The 18,224-nt window shown below is 42.1% G+C and overlaps 1 protein-coding gene across 1 annotated transcript in view; it reads left to right on the plus strand.

The window, feature by feature from the left end:
- The first annotated feature begins 271 nt into the window (after positions 1-271).
- Positions 272-18,224, plus strand: part of LOC103189996 (ephrin type-B receptor 1) — a 166,914-nt gene continuing 148,961 nt past the window's right edge. Inside the window, exon 1 of the mRNA XM_007910608.2 lies at positions 272-467. Coding sequence (XP_007908799.2) covers positions 416-467 — 52 coding nt within the window. The 5' untranslated portion in view covers positions 272-415. The remainder of the gene's footprint in view (positions 468-18,224) is intronic.

An 18,224-nucleotide genomic window follows, 5' to 3' on the forward strand; every position in this document is an offset into this window, starting at 1 on the left:
CTGGAGGCGTTGTTATGCAGTACTCTTCCATCCCACCAGATAGTGCCATTTCACTTCTTTATTGCACTCTCTGATAGTGGAACAGCACAAAATTTGCTTTTTCCTCTCCACCCCCCCCCATTGAATGTGGGAAGGACTACATGACGATTGGCCAGGTTGGGTGCAGTTAGAACCAGAGATTGGCCGGGTTGATCCAGGGGGGTCTCTGCTTGTGCCTTCCCCCCCCCAGACCCCCTTGCATTTGCTCTGATCATTCCTGACTTACAGCTGCCTGAAATGTGACACATATATACACCGTTGTTTATATATATATATATATTTCATATTACATATATATATATATCTAAGGTGCACGATACCGATCTGGAATATAGCAATCAGGAGGAGACCCTAAAGCAACATTTAAACCATCGCAATGGATTTCATTCTAGTTCTCTGCTTCTTGTCTTCAGTTGCTGCGGTTGAAGGTAATCTATTTGTTCCTTTACTTGCTGCCCTCCCAAATAGTTTGCAGACTCTTCCAGTCCGATGCTTCTAAAGAGACTTGACACGAGCGCAGAGCTTAAAAAGTTAAGATAAAGATTCTCTCAATATGTTTTGCATAACTGTAATGGACGTATTTCTTGCTTTATAAGATTGCTAAACAGATGTTTGCTGGTTGACCCCCCCCCCCCCCCCACCACACACACACACACACATCTTTTTTTCTTGCAGCTGCATTGCAGTGAGGGGTGGGGGGGAGAGATTTGCTGTAAGAAATTGGGATTCTGTGTGCAACTGATGGATGAGTCCTACGGGTGGACCTCGGTTTAATTAGGTTATCTTCCAGTACCTATTGCGATGTGCGCTTTGCTGTTGAAATGCGCCTTCCCAATACTTTGTATTCGCTGAACCCGACTTGCAGTGAAGCCAACACCAATATGTATCATCTGCAGGTGTCTTTCTCTCTCTCTCTCACACACACACACACACACACAGACACACACGAAAAAAAAACACTCTGAATTTGTGGAGCTCTGTTTCTTTTGAGCAGGTTGCGACATTGCACTCACTAAGTGCATTCCAGAATCAGACTGTGGGGGGGAAGAGAGAGAGAGAGAAAAAAAACAATAATTGCCAGGATTTGCAGCTCTCGAAGCAAAGAAAGAGAGAGAAGAGAGCTTTCCCACACTGTGAAACACTGGGACTCAGTTACTTTTTAAGTGTGTGCAAAGGCAATGCCCACCAGCTTTTGAGAATGCCTTTTCTTCTTCTTCTTTTTCTTCTTCTTCTTCTCCTTCACAGGAAGTGTATCTGTGTTTTCGAATCCAATCGAATACTATTATAATATCATTCACAGTATCATAATATTTGCCCTTTTTTTTTGTGTGTGGGGAGGGGGGGGGGGCTAAAATAAGGAAGGATGGATGAATTATCAGATAAGGAACGTGCAAGAAAAAAAACTGGAAGTGGAGCAACTGCGTCAAGAAATCAAACTAAGAGAGAGAAAGACAGAGAGAGAGAGAGAAAGGGGGTAAAGGATAAATGGGTTGAATTTAAAACCATCCCATTGGGAGTCGTGCGTCGAATGGTCCCAGTCCTCTTGATGTGCCTTTTGTGGGGTACCCTCAAAGTGAACAACAGGGGGAACATCCCGCTGGCAGTGGCTTTAACATCTTTCCGAATGGATTCATGTCATTTCCTCGAGGATCTGGTGACTATGTATTACCATTTCAAATTTCAACGCCACGGTGTTAAGGGCGAGAAGCATCACACAATGCTGTTTGTCCATTGCTGTTATCACCTCTTCATTTCCTCCCCTATCCATCTCCTCTCTCCATCATCCCCCACCCACCCACCCACCCCACAGTATGTTTCCTCCCCACCCCATTCACCAAACGCTTAATTGTTCTTAAACAAAGACCCCCCCCCCCCATTTCCACAAAGCACCTGACAGATTTCCAAAGACAAAGGCATTTTTTTTTTTTTAAAAAAATCTTTTTCTAACCCTATTCCGAGTTTCCTTGCGGAGTCTTTTATGTCTGAAGTGCTGCTAAGAATTTTGCATTAAAGTTGGCCAGGTTTTTTTTTGTGTCTGTGTGTCTGTGTGTGTGTTGAATGCAATGGTGACTGATGTAAGACTCGAAAACAGGTTGGAGATCCTCTCATTTTCCTGTGTGCATTATCCTTTCTCCTTCGTCTGTGCTTCGGATGGACAGGCATCAGTGATTTGTGTTTAGGATTATTATTAATAACCATAATAATAATAATAATAGGAATAACCATCCTTGCATTTGATTCGTAGGGCAAATGGAAAGTAATGCAGATACGTGTTTATTTTAATGTAAAAAAAAAGATATGTCCCCTCTTGCAAAGAAAGGTGAAGGTGCTTCGAAGCAAATGTGTGTGTGTGTATATGTATATGTATATATATATATATATAAAAGCTTCTGAAATGCAGTGCGTCCTCAATCACTGCAACCAGTGCCTTTGCAAACCGCTTGTTGAGCAGCTTGAAACGTGCCTGAGTGCAGTTGCTCTGCGCCTTCATTAACACATTGCTTTCAATGAGGCTCCTAATGAGGGGCTCAGGGGAACCAGACTCCAACCCCCCCTTCCCCCCCTTCCCCCCCCTCTCTCTCTCTCTCTCCATCCCTCCCTCCCTCTCCATCACCTCGAGTAGTTTCATTTCAAATCCCCCGCAACCTGCGGCTCCCGATCTCTGGTTTGATGGCAAAAAGGGAATTTGCAGAGAACTCAGAAATCGGGGTTGGGGGGGGAATACCTGATAAACACCCAAACACCCACCCACCCGCACCCATCCCCACCCTCCACCCTCCACCCCCCACCCGCACCCTCCACCCATCCCTTCACACCGGATTGCCCCCAAAACAAAACTAATCCGACAAAAGAGAAGGGAAGAGACGTGAGCAGTTCTCAAGGAGAGACCACAGTCACTCCAGCTGCCTTTTGTTTAGATTTTTCTGCCTCTTCTCTCTATTACTCTTCTTTCTTGTAACACCCCCCCCCCCCCATCCCACCCCCCCCCCCCTCACTGGCTCTCACCCCCTGTAATTAACGTTTCTTTTATGTAAAAGCACACACAGACCTGTCCACAGGACTGACCTGACTACTGACTGACTGATGCTTCGATTTGCACACGTGAAGCACACAGATGGGGGGGAGATGGAGATCCAGGCAGTTACTGTGCCTGTTATTGCCTTTCAGCAGCAAATCAGACTGATTTTTTTAAATTAGGTTTTATTGTTTTATCCAAAAAAGGGGTTGATGTGCCTTTCTTTCCTCTATGTAATCTCTGGTCCAATTGATAACCATTCAAACGGATTTGTCTGTTCCTGGTTTTGTGTGTGTGTAGTTATGTCTCTTTTTGAAATCTACTAAAACCAGACACCCCCCCCCTCCTCCTACATCCCCCCCCCCCCCCATCCTCCTACATCCCCCCATCCTCCCACCCCCCCCCCCCCCCCCATCCTCCCACCCCATCCTCCCACATCCCCTCCCTCAAGTGTGGATCCCGATTCGAACCAACATCATTACAATAGTTGCGACCCGATACATTCATTCCATTCAATTCATTCGGTGTCCCTTTAAACCGGTTGCTTTCTCCCAGTTTGCACCCCCCCACCCCAGATCACAGATTGGTGTTTTGCATGTGTGAAGTAGGTTTTAAACAGTGTAGAGAAGGGTTTAAGGGGGTGTGGGGGTGTGTGGGGGGAGCAGACAGGACCCCCACATCAAATGAGCACTATCCCATTGCAAAAAAAAAACCCGTCTGTGTAGTGATCAGTCACAGTGCAACTTAACAATATTCCCATATGGGCTATTTCACTCCTATATTGTGCCTGAGCTCAGCTGAATCTCTTTTAAAAAGAAACACACACACAAGTCATTGATGGAACCATTCTGATCTCTCTCTGTCTCTCTCTCTCTCTCTGTCTCTCTCCCCCCCCCCCCCCCCCCCCCCCATCTCATCTCTCCACAAGTATATTTTTAAGCTCTTTTATTAATACATCCCGCCTGCTTTATGCAAAGCAGAAAGTCAGTGAGATGTTTTTTTTTGTGTTCTGAATTGTGTGGCAGATTTCACACGTTGCAGTTTTTTTTTAGCTCCACCACGTCTGGTATATAGAACCCTTCGCTTTCTGTTGGCAATGCCTTTTGATTAAGAGTGTGGGGCGTTTGGTAGGATTTCTCTCCATCTCTCTATCTCTCTCTCTCTCTCTCCCCCCCCAAGCCAAAGGCACTGACTGGCTTTGTCTCCTGATGCTAACTGAGATCCAGGGGGGGGTGCAATGTTTAAATCTCTGCACAAGGCTTTGAAGCCAGGTAGACTATTGTGCCAGATGTCGACCAGCAGAGAGCTTAGTCGGAGAGAATTAATTGCTCTTATATTCACATTTTTAGTTTAAATCGCCCCCATTACCGTTTTGGAAAGTTTTTTTTCTGTGTGTGTTGGGTTGGGTTGGTTGGGGGTGGGGAGTTTGGGGGGATTGGTAGTTGGCCATCGGATTTCAGGGGTGGAGCAGAAAGCCAGATTTTGTCATTTTAACATTAAAACAAAAAGGAAACAAATAAAATAGTGTTTGTGCAGCTGTTTTCAGTTAACTTTGGATTGGCCCCCAAAATACACAGTTAGTCCACTTTACAGTATGTCCTGTGAAGCGTTTTGGGATGTCTGGAGGACTATAATCAAATGCAAGTTTTATGATTATTATGGATTAAATTTTTTCCCGGTGACAATTTCACACAAATGTTGAAAGGGATTATGGCTGTGTGTGTTTGTATGTGTGTGTGGAGACAAGAACTGGCTTGGAATTCAATTCCTTACGCAAAGGTATAGTAACTACTTGAGTGAGCGCGCCGTAAACGTATGGAACAGGTTCCCTCGGGAGGCGATGGAAGCAGAAAGTGTTGAATCTTTCAAGAACAAATGAGATATATCTCTGTTAGGAAATAATATCTCGGGATACAGTGTATGGTTGGGGTCATGGCATTTACGTGCGACTGCCAGGATGGTGGAAGGCGAACTGGGTGGACCTTGGGACTTCTTTCGCCTAGCAAATTCTTATGTTCTTATGTAAAGCGGCTCATCCCGCAGTGAACAACACTGTGTGCCAGGATTGCGTAGTGTTCAACTGTTAAAGGCTTCAATGGATGGGTCCCCACAAAGCATACTACCATGGCAACCGGGATATAACCCAGTTTAAATTTGAAGCGCTGTGTGCCTGTAATTTGTCGACTTGCAGTCTGCACTAAAACACGAGATGGAAGGAAAAGCACATTGCCCTTTGTTAAAGCATGATCAGATCAACTTTTATTTTGTCGCCTTTTCCCAAGAGAACACCTCACCTTCTTGCAGAAACGAGCTTGATACATTTGGTTCAATTACTTCCCAATATTTGCGTATTTATATATATATTTATATATGTACATATAAACTTACCTGGTCGTTTGAGCTTTGCCTTGAGATTGAGGGAATTTACATGATTACCAGCAGACACTGAATACTGCCTTGAGCTTTAAAGTTGAGAACACCTTTTTTTCTCCCTCCCTCTTATATTAGAATTGTTTCTTCCGCCTCGCTGCCTATTGATTCGAAGGAAGAGTTATTTTCTGGAAAAAAAACTCTATGTTACTGAATAGTTTCTCTGTCAAATCGAACCCTCTTCTCCCTGAGGGAGATTAAAAGGACTGCTTGCCTAAATCAAAATGGGCATATCTCCCAATAAACCTACCTGTAAGGAAAAGATGTAACAAGGAAACGTGTTTTTTTGCGTGTGCATGTGTAGGAGAATGCATTTGATTCGAACAGTCTTTTGATGTATGGCCAACCTCATCTTTACTCAAACTGGGGGTGCGCGTTGAATGCGAGTTGGCCTGTCGATTTTGCACTTGAGGGTCAGGGCAGGAGCAGCAAAACGCTGTCACCTTAACATGTGGCAAGTGATGCACCACGCTGAGTGCATGTGTCAGCAGCCTTTCATTTCCAACTGAGTGTGCACCAACGCACTGAACCTAGCGGAAATCTGCTGCCACACATTGTTTCAATGAGCAAGCATTTCATTAGGGAAAAGAAGAAGAATAAGGAAGAAAAAACAAACCCGATACTCTTAGAACGTGATCTGCACTTCCTTACTTCAACAAAGAAAAATAATACTGTGGCTGTTTAAATATACGATTGCCTGTACAATGTATTCCGCTAGAAAAACCTGGTTTACACAGTGTCTCCGGTTCCCCTGTTCCTCCTAAAACAATAGGGCAGAGAGAGCACTGCCATACGTTGGTTGCCCTTCGGTCTGTGGACGATTGCTTGTTAGGTTCTTAAAGGGACATTATCACCTATGTAAGGCTTAAGTGTAACGATTATCGCCCAAGGTCTGGGCTTATGAGAAAATGGATGCAAGTGTCACAGGCTCAGTGAGAGGTATATGCAGTCCTTTTTGACTTCGTATACTTAACGGTAAGATATTTTGCCAAAAGAAAGAAAGTTTTCCCAATCACATGTGAGTGACTGTGTGTCAGAAGTATTGCAATTTCACATCCTGTACTAATTGTCCTCTTCGTTAATGGACTTTTTAAGGTGTGTCAGAAACCAACAGCCAATATGTCTGTGTCTGACTTGTTGAGCCTGAAAAAAAAGTTGGTGGGGGTGGGAAACAGCATGGAGACTGTGTTGCAAGCTGGCTGCCTGAGAAATATAAGATCTGCCAAAAAAATATTTGCAATGTCTGGTCTTGGAAGGGAAGTTTATATTGTACGTGCATGTCTTGTACATTCAGGATATTGTACTGAGTTAGTACAGATTTCAGGCAATAACCACTAGTTTTATTCACGAGCAGTCCATTGCAGACTCAAAGAGGAATAAAAATTACCTGGCAAATTAATTCATTTCCTTTGGTCATTTTGGGGGAGTAGGGGGCATAGATTGCCGTTTCTGAAGGCGTATATCCCATCCCTACTTCTGGTAACACGAGTCTACTTCTTTCGCTGAAAAGCAAAACCAAATGATGACCTTACACAAAAAAAACTGATATAGTTAACTGTAGCTAGAGGGAGAAAGGTGTCCAGGCAAAACTTAAGGACCCAAATAAGTGAGCACCTCTGATTGACAGTGTAAGAAACAACCGAAGCATTCATATGCCTTTTTAACGGTGGCATTGACTTGGGGGATTAATTTCCCCTTCAGGGCATGTGATGTTGCAATCTCAAACAATAATGGGCTTGACTTTTGAATTAGTTTATGATGCCATACTCGATGAAATCTAACAAGTATCCTTTATGCTACATACAAGTTGCACTACTACATACATATATACCTCTTACTAAGAATGTGGCATTTGCATCCAGTTCCTCAGAAGCCCAGATTTCTGGCCAGAATCCTTGCACCCAACTTTATTTGAAAACCTGGCGAGTTATTTCCATGTTGTTAGAGAGGCTCAGCGTGGTCTACAGTGTAGATTGTTTGTAAGTCAATGCATCTCATTCCCATGGCAACTTCTCAGCCCCCACGCACACAGCATCCAAAACCTAGCGCCTGCGAATGTGACACTTCCACCGTTTGTAATTCACGGAGCTGTGTGTGAGCTATTTTCCCCTCCTCTAATAATAAAGCCATTATAAATACCTGATTTATAACTGTTGTTACAACAGCGGGCGAAAGTGCTTACCCCATCCCACATTGCAAATGCCTTCACTCTCACTTGCTAATAACCAGTTGAACTGCACTCCTCGCTGCTCATCCTTATTACAACCAGGCGAAGAAGTAAGTTTTCACTTCTTTCAGTGCAGGAGAAAGAGTATGTGACACTGTAAAGTTGCAATCCACCTCATCCTCATTAAAGCTCTCCTTTCTCTTACAAACGTTGAGCCCCAACTTTCATGTGACCACATTATGTCATGTTAGGGGCACTGACTGTAACACCCAGCTCGTTATAATAACACACAATATGCTCAGTTGCCGAGGACTCTTGTTATAATGAGAGTGGAGTGCAACATTCACATCCAGTTAGCAATACATTCGCAGAGTGCCCGTTCCAGTCAAATACAACAAAAGCTCCGCCTGCTACTGTAGCAGATAGTGGTAGTTATTCAGCCTTTCTTCAAACATCCATCTTACTATTTATGTTCTCCTGTAAGAATGCAGAGTGCAGGGACTGGGCAGGGATTTGATGAGGTGAGAGATAACATGGTAGTTCAATATTCATCTTTGAGCTGCATGGCTCCTAATGAGAAAATAGGACTTCAACCCTAAGAATGAAGCCATTTTTTCCCCTTTTTAATCTATTTCTGTGCTAGACCCAGGATCTTGTGAAATAACATAACCCAGGATCAGCTTCAAACTTTTCTGGGTTAATGATAGTGTACACCAGCTCAACAAGGTATCTTAGGCCTTCTCTATGTTTAATGAGTACTGTTGATTTACATTCTAGTGTTGCTTGATTAGACAATATTCGGGTGTTTTCTCAGTTGATAGCACTTTGAGTCAGAAGGCTGTAGGTTCAAACCTCATGTCTGGGATTTTGAACTCCAGTCCAGTGCTGAGGATGTGCTGCATTGTTGGAGGTACCTTCTTTTGGACCAACCTGTTAAACTGAGCTTCCATCCGTATATTCAGGTGGATGTTAAAGGTCCCATGACACTTGAAAAAAGGGGAGTTCTCTTGGTGTCCTAGGCAACAATCTCCCAGCTAAAACGTGGTCATTTATTTGATAGCTGTTTGTGGGTCATTGGTCTGTGCAAATTGGCTGCCACATTCGCCTACAAAATACAATCATTGCACTTTACAGTACTTTCTGTGAAGTGCTTTGAGATGTCTTCCTCATATGAACAGCACTGTATCAAATGTAAGGATTACTATTACTCTTTATTATTTATTATCTATGTGAAAGTCGAGGAATGTGAAAGCCAACGGACTGTTCGACCAAAAGAGCATCAGTCAATTTCTGTTCCTAATGTCACACAGTGTTTATATGCTTTCCAGCAGAGGTCACTGGCCAGTAATCAGGATTGAGATCCATGGCTAATTTTTTCTTCTTTTCAATCCTCTCCTAGGCCAGAGACTTGCCTTGAGGTTGGTTGCAAGAGCTTTCGCAGAATGTCCTCTAACCTCCATAATCACCACCAGTGCTTTGGTGCCCACAGTGCTAGACTTACCATGTAAACTGGAAAAATCAGGAGATATAAAGTAGTACCAATCCACAATTATCGCAGTGAAAGAAAACATAGGATCTTGTGTATAATTGAAGCTGTTAATTGCTCTGACAACAAGAAAATCGTCCCATTTATCAGATCCCCACCTCCCCTCATTAAAGTTAAACCCATCAGCACTGATTTAAATACAGCCAGAATCAATTAGAGCCTGAAAAATGTGTCCTTTGCAAATGAATGTCACCATTGAACACATAGCCACTAACTGGTGTCAACTATCTGCTAATATATTGGTGTTTGATACCATGACATTGCTGCTCAAGGCCTGAGAACACTGTTTGCATTGAGGCAGTATTTGTACTTATTAGTTAAAGTTCAGTTTGTTCAGTCCTCGTGGTTGTAATTGGCCTTGGGGAAGAGAGAGGCCCTTTGCAGTGCTGTACATACAATGATGGTAGAAAATGAACTTCAATGCTCTGTGTTTGGTGTGAAATGCAGCTGTAGTGCAGTTTCCAAGCATCTCTTGAGTTAATCATTTCATTGTGTTTAAACAGGTTGGCATCTTTTTGTGAAGTTCCACATAGATTCCCATAGTTAGTGCCGTCTTTGTGCCTTTGTTCAAATAGTGTTTGTGGGAATCTATATTGTTACTTGGGGTTTGTTGGCTTGGTTGTTCCAGCCTGAATGGAATTACATACTGAAGGGGACAGTGTTTGCATTTGCCCAGGGAAGGGGGGCAGTGGGGGTGGGGTGGGATCGAGAGGCTGTGGTGCCTCACCACTTGATTTGGGTTTGTGCCAAGTTAGGTTACTGCCCTTTGCAGAGCACTGAAATGCTTCCACCATGTGTTGGAGATGGTGACATTCATAAATGAGCTAAACACACAGCAATCGCACAATTCCACAAGAGGGCAGAGACCTTACCTACTCTGCGTGCTTGCTGTTGGTCCTTATCCCTTTTCAAACCACGGTTAGAAAACATCAACCAACTCCCTATCCCACAATTACTGTCACCTTTATGGTAAAGAAACTTAATTGCAGTGAGATTGGTTCTTAGCAGTGTACAGTTAATATTAATTGGCCCAACTTTTGACAAACTTGAGAGTTTCTCAAAAGACCTAGAATCTACATATAACATATGAATACAAAGCTCTGAACCCATTCACTCAGATTTATATCAAAGTTGTGGCACAAGCATAAAATGTGATAGATAATTAGGTTCACATTTATCAAAATTTAATTTTAGTTCAAAGTGACTGCTGTATACCCAATTTAGTCAAGTCTGTTAGGTTTAATTGCAGTCGTGACACCATATTATACTTGCTTGATATTTTGGCCTCTGCAAATGAAGAGATTTGTTTTTCTTCAACCTCCTTTGCAACGTTCAAAGTGACAATTTTCAAAAACTTCACACAGCATCTTCCAAAAGACAGCGGTGTTTTGAAATGCCTGATGTTCTCCCTGTCGCTTGATATTTTCTGAATTCCCTCAGGCTGTCGAGTCGAACATTCTTTTGAAGCAGACGCATGTCAGCCAAACCCTGACCAGATAGCTCGTATGCACTCTTGCAAAGAAGAATAGGGTCCAACCTGACACCCGGCACTGTGCCTCGTGTTGCAGGTGTGGATTGAGTGCTGCGGGTCTTAGTATTTTTTGCTTCACTTGCTCCCGTGTGCCCCCATGTTCTGCACACCTGTACCTTCGCATCAGTACTTCTGACCACTATTTCTGTCTTGTTTATCTGTTTCCTGTCTGCCCACCCGCACCACTGTGTAAGCTGGTGATTTTTGCTAGATGCTTCTCTTTCTGTCAGGATACACTTAAGTGTGAGCACAAAGCGCGCCTAGCAAAAATGACTAGCTTACAACTGCACCAAAGAAAACAAAATACAGAAGGAGAGTGAAACCGTTTCCATGTTTTCTTCCATGTCATTTGCCACAAGGATTTTTAAAACATTTAAATTGGTATTTAACGTTTGTCATTTATTTGTTTCTCTCATTTTCTGCTCCCTGCTGTTTGCCTTCCTCTTGCATGATTTCTAGGTCTTATCTACTCTTCTTTCTTTTACTCTTTGCTGGTCTCTTTACCCTTTTCCCTCTTTGCACTCATCTAGTGCTTTTCACTTCCCTGATCCCTGCCTCAATGACATGCCTGCCTGCAGTTGCCCAAGATTCTTGCGAGAAAAGGTGCAAATATCTGAATTTTCTCTGACAATCCTGACAATTATTTCTGTGGTGTCTGTGAGCATTGGGGTGGTAGTACCGTAAAGCAGGATCCTTGGGTATTTCTTGCTGTGTCTGTTCTCGGAATCTTGTAACATAGAGATATATGTACCTCTGGCCCCTAGAGTTCTACCCCTTCCCCAATTGGTGTTTGTGTGGAATTACTTGTTGAAATTGACTCAGTTCAAAATACTGTAAAGTGCCACCATGCCCAAGATTTTCCCTGATGATCTTAACTCAAATCTTGGCTCTGTACACTTGAACCGTCCTAACAAATTCACCGAAATCCATCTCCATGAGCTTTTTCTGGGCTGATTTCACTAATTCTGAGTGGACTGGTGACCAGAACTTCCGAGGGATTTCAGAATCTGTTCTAAATGGGGTATAAAGCAACAATTTTACATTTATGTAAAATAAGACATGAAACGACTAAAAATACTAGGAAGGGAAGATGAAGTACTAGGAAGGGAACAAGCAACACAGTGGAGAGGTTTTCTGAGCAAAAGCAGCCAAGGAGAGCCAAGGTTTGGTTTTTACTGTAACCCAAGGAAATCAATGCTTAAACATTTCAAAGAGTAAATATATTTTTCCATTTACAGTTTACTTACGGGGATATTTTCTGTGTAGCAGTTTGTAGTGACTAAATATGGAGCTTTCAGACCGGAAACAAATTCTGGATTATGTGGTGATCATGTGAATAGCGGTTTGGCTGTGAGTCAGGAGGAGATGAAAACTGGTTCGGTAATTACTTCTGAGTAGGGCTGTGGTAGTAGAAGCTAGCAAACAGGCCTGTCCTCATTCACATTTTTCTTGCATTCATTTACTAAGTACACAAGTGTATACTTTTCTATATTTGGATATGTTTAAGTTTTCACTGTTTGTAAACAGGAACACGTTGAAAAGTTAACTGAGTGAGTATGATAAAAGTTCATCAGGAGCTGGGAGTTCAGCATCAACCTCCCTCCAACCTTCCGAGTTTCCAGTGACAATTTTGTGACAGATAGTTTTACTTGCTCAAAGTCATAGAAGTTACAACATAAGAGGAGGAGGACATTCAGCTCAAGTCTCTGAATGGTGCTAGTTCTTTCACTGAAGCTATTTAATCTAATCTCAATCCGCTGCTCTTTCTCTGTACTTTTTTTATTGTTAGGAAGGTGACCTCTAAAGAAAGCACTTTTCTTCTGGCTCTTGAATATGTTCACTGCAGAGCTGGGAGGATTCACTGTGTCTGAACATCAGCCCAGCCAGCCCCTCAGAGCCTGCTAGTGTCTGACATCCCAAATCAATAGTGAACCTTGCCAAATGCATCTTTAGGTTGCCCTGATTTTCTGAATTTCGATCTATGGTTCCATTGGCAAGCATCAAATAACTCAACTTCACTTTTTGGCATTTAGTTATTCTCTTAATTCATGTTCTTTTTTATTTCTCTTAATTCTTGTGCAGTCTTTGCCAGATTGGTATCCCTAAAGTTAATAGGAGAGGGCAGAAGGCATGAGCTGTGTGGGTAATGGAAATGTTACACTGATGCAGTAAGAAAAGGGGTGCTCTTGTAAATTTAAAGTTAAAATTGGCGTCTGTTATATTCTGATTGCTAATAATGGGGATTTGATACTTTTAAATATTGAACACGGTGTTTGTCAGACCAGTGTTGGGAAAGAATGAGGAGAATTAGTTTGCATCCTTGCTGTACCTGACTTGGGAATATTTGATGCTAAAACTCACTGCAAACAATAGAACATATTCCATTCAGGTGTGGCTCGCCTTCATGCCCAGACATTTATATACTGTATTTTTCCAAGCTCAAGGTAGGATTACTAGTGACTTGTATTTTTTGGCATGTTGGTCATATAACCTGTCAAAAGCAGCTCTAAGAAGCAGATCTAGTGCCGGCAGCGCTGAACATTGTAATAACCTTCTGCTAATCAAGTGAGGAAAGCCTAATTAAATCATACCGGTTAAAACTGACTGAGCTTACCTTTATCATAAATCCATCTCCTTGATCTCCACTAATCCTTTTCATTTATCCTCATCTTAACAATATTGTGATTTCACATTACTGCTTGAATAGGCAACGGAGTGATTCTAGATGAATAGATAGACCCTGCTCACCATTGGAGTGACAGAGAATAAGATGATCTCGACCACCAAAGTTTGTAAATTTATTAACTTTCTCAGAATCGACTCTTTCTTTGGTGAATATAGATCATGTTCAAAACAAAATATTGGCTTTGCTGATAAAGCAACTGCACACTGAAATTGAGCCCTGCAGTCAAGGGAGGTGTCAGTGGACTCTTCTGAGTTAGCTCATCTCAGCTAGTTATAGAACCACTACTATCATCACATCAGGATACAGTTTCGCAGGGGGAAAAAATGGACCTGGTCCCACTCCTGACTGTTCTCCTGGAATATTCAGTAAGGATCAGAAAGGTTCAGCTGTGATGCCTCACATGGAATGAGGTTTTGCGACGGTTTATGAACACGATCAGAGGAAAACAAGGTACAGTGCTTGAATCTGGTTTTACTGCGACTTTAAATTGAAAATACTGTTTTTAAAAAAAGTTTTAAAAAATAAAATGGCTAACGATTTTAATAGTTTTACTGTAAAAAAAGTTGTCCTATTGTGAGAGATACTTTCATTTCCGTCCTTGAAAAAACTGAATTGAAAAAAATTGATGCAGTGTAACGTTCATTTTTTAAGTGTCAAAATAATTATAGAGATCTGCAATCATACAAACAGAAACAGTCCAATTTATTTGCCGGAGGAGTAATTGATTTGTCTGATACTGGTGCACAGGTTTGGGTGCACGGCTGTCATGGGGGATTCAGAATAAATACCGCATTGTGAAATAATCATTGTAACAACTGCAAAGATGCCCCATAGCATTATGTGGGTTTCCACTTCAGAATGATTAAGACTGAGTGTTCCCAGGAGAAATAATTTATTTTGAGGGTTGTTGATTCATCTGTGTAATCCATGTCTGGTTGCTGTAGTTGTAGAACAGTGGCCTCTTAACTATAGGGTGGAATTTGATCCACAGCCTTGATATTCATACTTGGCTCTGACAGTGAGGCAGGTTTCAGTGGTTGAGCTAAGCTCGCAGCAGAGGTTGCTTGTGGTGGAAAAGGTTTTCATGTAAGTGGCAGAGAAATAACTGGCAAGATCATGAACATTGTGGAAACGTGTATCCTGGCAGCCAAGTTTGGGAGGGGGGTGAGAAGAGGGAACATTGGAGAAGATCAGAAACAAGACTTTCTAAACAAAGGATGATATAGGATTGGAGAAAATTAGGTGTACAAATACCAGACTATATTCTCTTATACCACACCCCCACCCCACAATTTTTCTTTCGCCAAAAATCCTTTTGGCTCCCTCTTAAATTTGTTGGCACTCTTTCCCTGAGCAATCTGTTCCATACATTCACTACCCTCTATGTAAAGTAATTATATCTGTACCCCTTAAGAATCTTGGAAATGTCAGTAAGATCTCCCTTGAGTCGCCTTTATTGATTAAACATGTGCAGTGGCCCTACCCTCGCTCAATTAAGACATTCCTTCACGAGGATCTTAATGGAATATCAATGTTTCAAGATTTACCTCTGTGCGAAAACTGTGCTTTCGATCATATTGCTCCTCCAGCTTCCACTCCCCTGGCTCGGTTGCCCAGCTAACAATCTAAGGTGCTTTAAGACACTTTCCTGATGCGAAAGGTGTTATTGAAATTGTATTCGTTTTTTAAAAAATCACTTGGGCATATAATGTGACATAATATTTCAGAAATATCCCAAACATTAGTCACAGGTACATTTTAGTATATTGATTCACACACCTCACTGATTAGGTAGGATAATGAAAATTTCAACATCCATAAAAAAGAGTATGGTTAGAACTTCCTAATCTCACTGCAGTTTAGATAGTTTTCAAGGTCTGGCTTTCTGGTAAAGTGGCTATAAAGGGAGAAATGTATAAAGATACGTGTAAGATTTGTGAAGGTTGGGCTTTCTCATTCAACCAACCAACCTGTGTTATACCATACTTTTTGGAGCTGTGTGTGCTTGGTGTATTCCAGAAACTTTTGCCCACCTCATTACAATGGTCTGTATATCATTATCATGCGAGGAAGCTGTCCGTTGCAGAAGTAGACCAATTTGGAAGGGGCACCCAATAAGTTGGGTGGAATGCATGAACAAACTTCTATGAGATTAGAGATCTGATCAGGCATGGAATGCTCCCTAAATTTGCTGTGAATTAGTCACTGAAAGAGATATTGTTGGAAGGGTGTGGTGTGGAACAGGGTGACTGCTATAGATTGGTGAGGAAATACCGTTCCCAACTGAAACAAGTTAATATGCACTGAACCGCAATTAATAACCACACTGAAGAGTTAGATATATAGTTGGGCCAGGAAGCCTAGAATCGATAGGTTGAGCATGACGTGTGTTAATGTCTCTGCGTTTTGTGTGCTATCTTTATTTAAGATACTGGTGGTATTGCTTGTGTGACTACACCACCCTTTAATAAAGTTACAATAATAATAATAATCCTTATGTCTGATGCATCACACCACCAAAATGTCTCAAAGCACATAATGTTTTTGCATTGGTAAGTTGTTAATTTCCCACTGAGTGCACCATTGGGGAAGATAGTAAGCTGAGGTTATCCACCTTTCTTCCATAGCACAGAGGTACAAATCAAGGCCATTTGGACAGCTCCTCCCAAGCTCTGTACGAACACTGCTATGTTCAGTAGTGACAGATTTGTACTCTTCCCTTGCCAGGGGACACTGAGGCCAAATATGTTGCCTATGCTGAGATTAGCTAACGCAACACAGACCAGGGAATGAACCCGTCACTTCTTGCTCAGTATTGCACCATGTGGTATGTTTACCCACTAACGCCTCAGGAGATACTCATCCCATCTCTTTAGACTACCCTAAAGAGACCCCAAGTTTTAGAAATAAAACAATGATTGACCCCAGGTTTCAGAAGTAAAACAATGATTACATCCTTACAAACCATCGTGTTACTGATCTCCCAGCAGGCCTATTGAAGGACTATCATATTACTCTGCTGTTTAAAATCTATCACTATTTCCTGTTACAGTAGGTGTCAAGCCAAGTATTACCAATGTGGCTCGGGATTTAATTATGTGTGGTCTGTACCGCTTCAAACCTGACGTCTCCGAGTCATATAACCATAACTGTTGTAAACCACGAGTTCAGTGAAGGAATATGCCTTTTAAAATAATTAATTATTGATTTCAGCAGGAAAAAGGGGTTGTTAATGCTCCCACCATTTAGCTGCTGTCATGAGTGCTTATACTGATGTTGAACACACCGGCCGACTGCTGTGAGAGACAAGTCTAACCACGGCCTCTGTTAAGAGCTGAGATTAAAGGTGACGTTTGCATCTTCCGGTCTGAGATGAACAATTTGCAGCCCTGCCACTGTACGGGGAGCAGTGGCTTAACTCTGCCTTTCCAATTAAATGACTTGACAGCTGTTTTTTGTTAGCTGTAGGACAATGATCGGACGGCAGAGATTATTTTGGTACTGAAGGTCGTACGTTACCCAGCTTTCAGGAAGGATATGTAAATAACACGGGATGGTTCTTTCTATTGGAATAATCATTGGAAGAAAATAAAAGGGGGAAACAAAATATTGTTCACCAAGTTGGTAGGTTGACAAATACCACCTGTTTCATTCAGTAGCCTATTTCGAAGAATTTTATTTCTCTCAATTCCATTGAAATAAACGGCAACATTACTGAGCAGTGACCCATTTAGTGCTCAGCGTCCAACCACAACATGTCTGCTCAGGGTCAGGTTCATGCATTGTTTCTATTTTTACATCATCTGCCTCTTCTATCCTCTCCAACCCCATTACCACTCCTTCCAGTCTCCACGAGTCCACATTCTCTTTTTTTCTGCACAAGAGGATAAACAAATGAACTGATCCCAAACCACTGCTGAAGATGTAATTGAGGCAACCCTAAATGCACTTGAAAGTGTGTGTGTGTGTGTGTGTGAGGGTATGGTGGGAGAGAAATTACAATCAAGGAGCTTTTTCTTTGAAGCCCTTCCCAAGGTATGGCTGTGGTTGATGACTTCGCCTGCAGGGGGCATCCCAGTGCAACCTCTTGTCCGATAGCTGCACATTCCACTTCAATCTTAACAATTTAGTCACTTTTTTAAAAAAAGAACATTCAGTAGATTCAACCAAGCCTCACATACAACTGCAAATTTGTGCCACGATACTGCAGAACGTCGGTGCACCTGAATATCATGTGGGTAGGGTGACAAATACCGGCTGTTTCACTCCGTCGCCTCTTTGGAAGAACTTTATTTCTCTCAATTCCATTGAAGTAAAGGACAACACTACTGAGCAGTGACCCATATAGTGCTCAGTGTCCAGCAACAACATGTCTGCTCAGTGTCAGGTAGAGGTCTGGAAAGGGTTGAATGCAAAGCAGAGCACACTCCACCATGTAGGGGAAGGAGATAATGATATATTTCGGTGAGCTACATCTGCTGTACTACAGCACTATTCGAGCACCAGTTAATGAGTTCTTCAAGCACATGTAATGGTCGGTGCAGTGACAGAAATACAGTACCTTACTAAGAACAATTTGTCAAGCTTTTGTAAAGCTCTGATTGTGCAGGTTATAAGGCTGCATGAGCAAATTAAATGTATGGCATTAAGTGTTTCACAGGTTCCACCCAAACCTTCTGCAAGTGTGATTGAAAAAAGGAACACAAGGAGTGTCTCCACATCTGCCATTTGTCCACCTCTTTCCCCCCATAAAATCCAGTAAATCTATCATGATGTTTATGCCAAGAGAGTTATCTTGGGAAAACACAT

This window comes from Callorhinchus milii, unplaced genomic scaffold (genome assembly GCF_018977255.1).
Source record: "Callorhinchus milii isolate IMCB2004 unplaced genomic scaffold, IMCB_Cmil_1.0 Scaffold11, whole genome shotgun sequence".
Taxonomy (NCBI): domain Eukaryota; kingdom Metazoa; phylum Chordata; class Chondrichthyes; order Chimaeriformes; family Callorhinchidae; genus Callorhinchus; species Callorhinchus milii.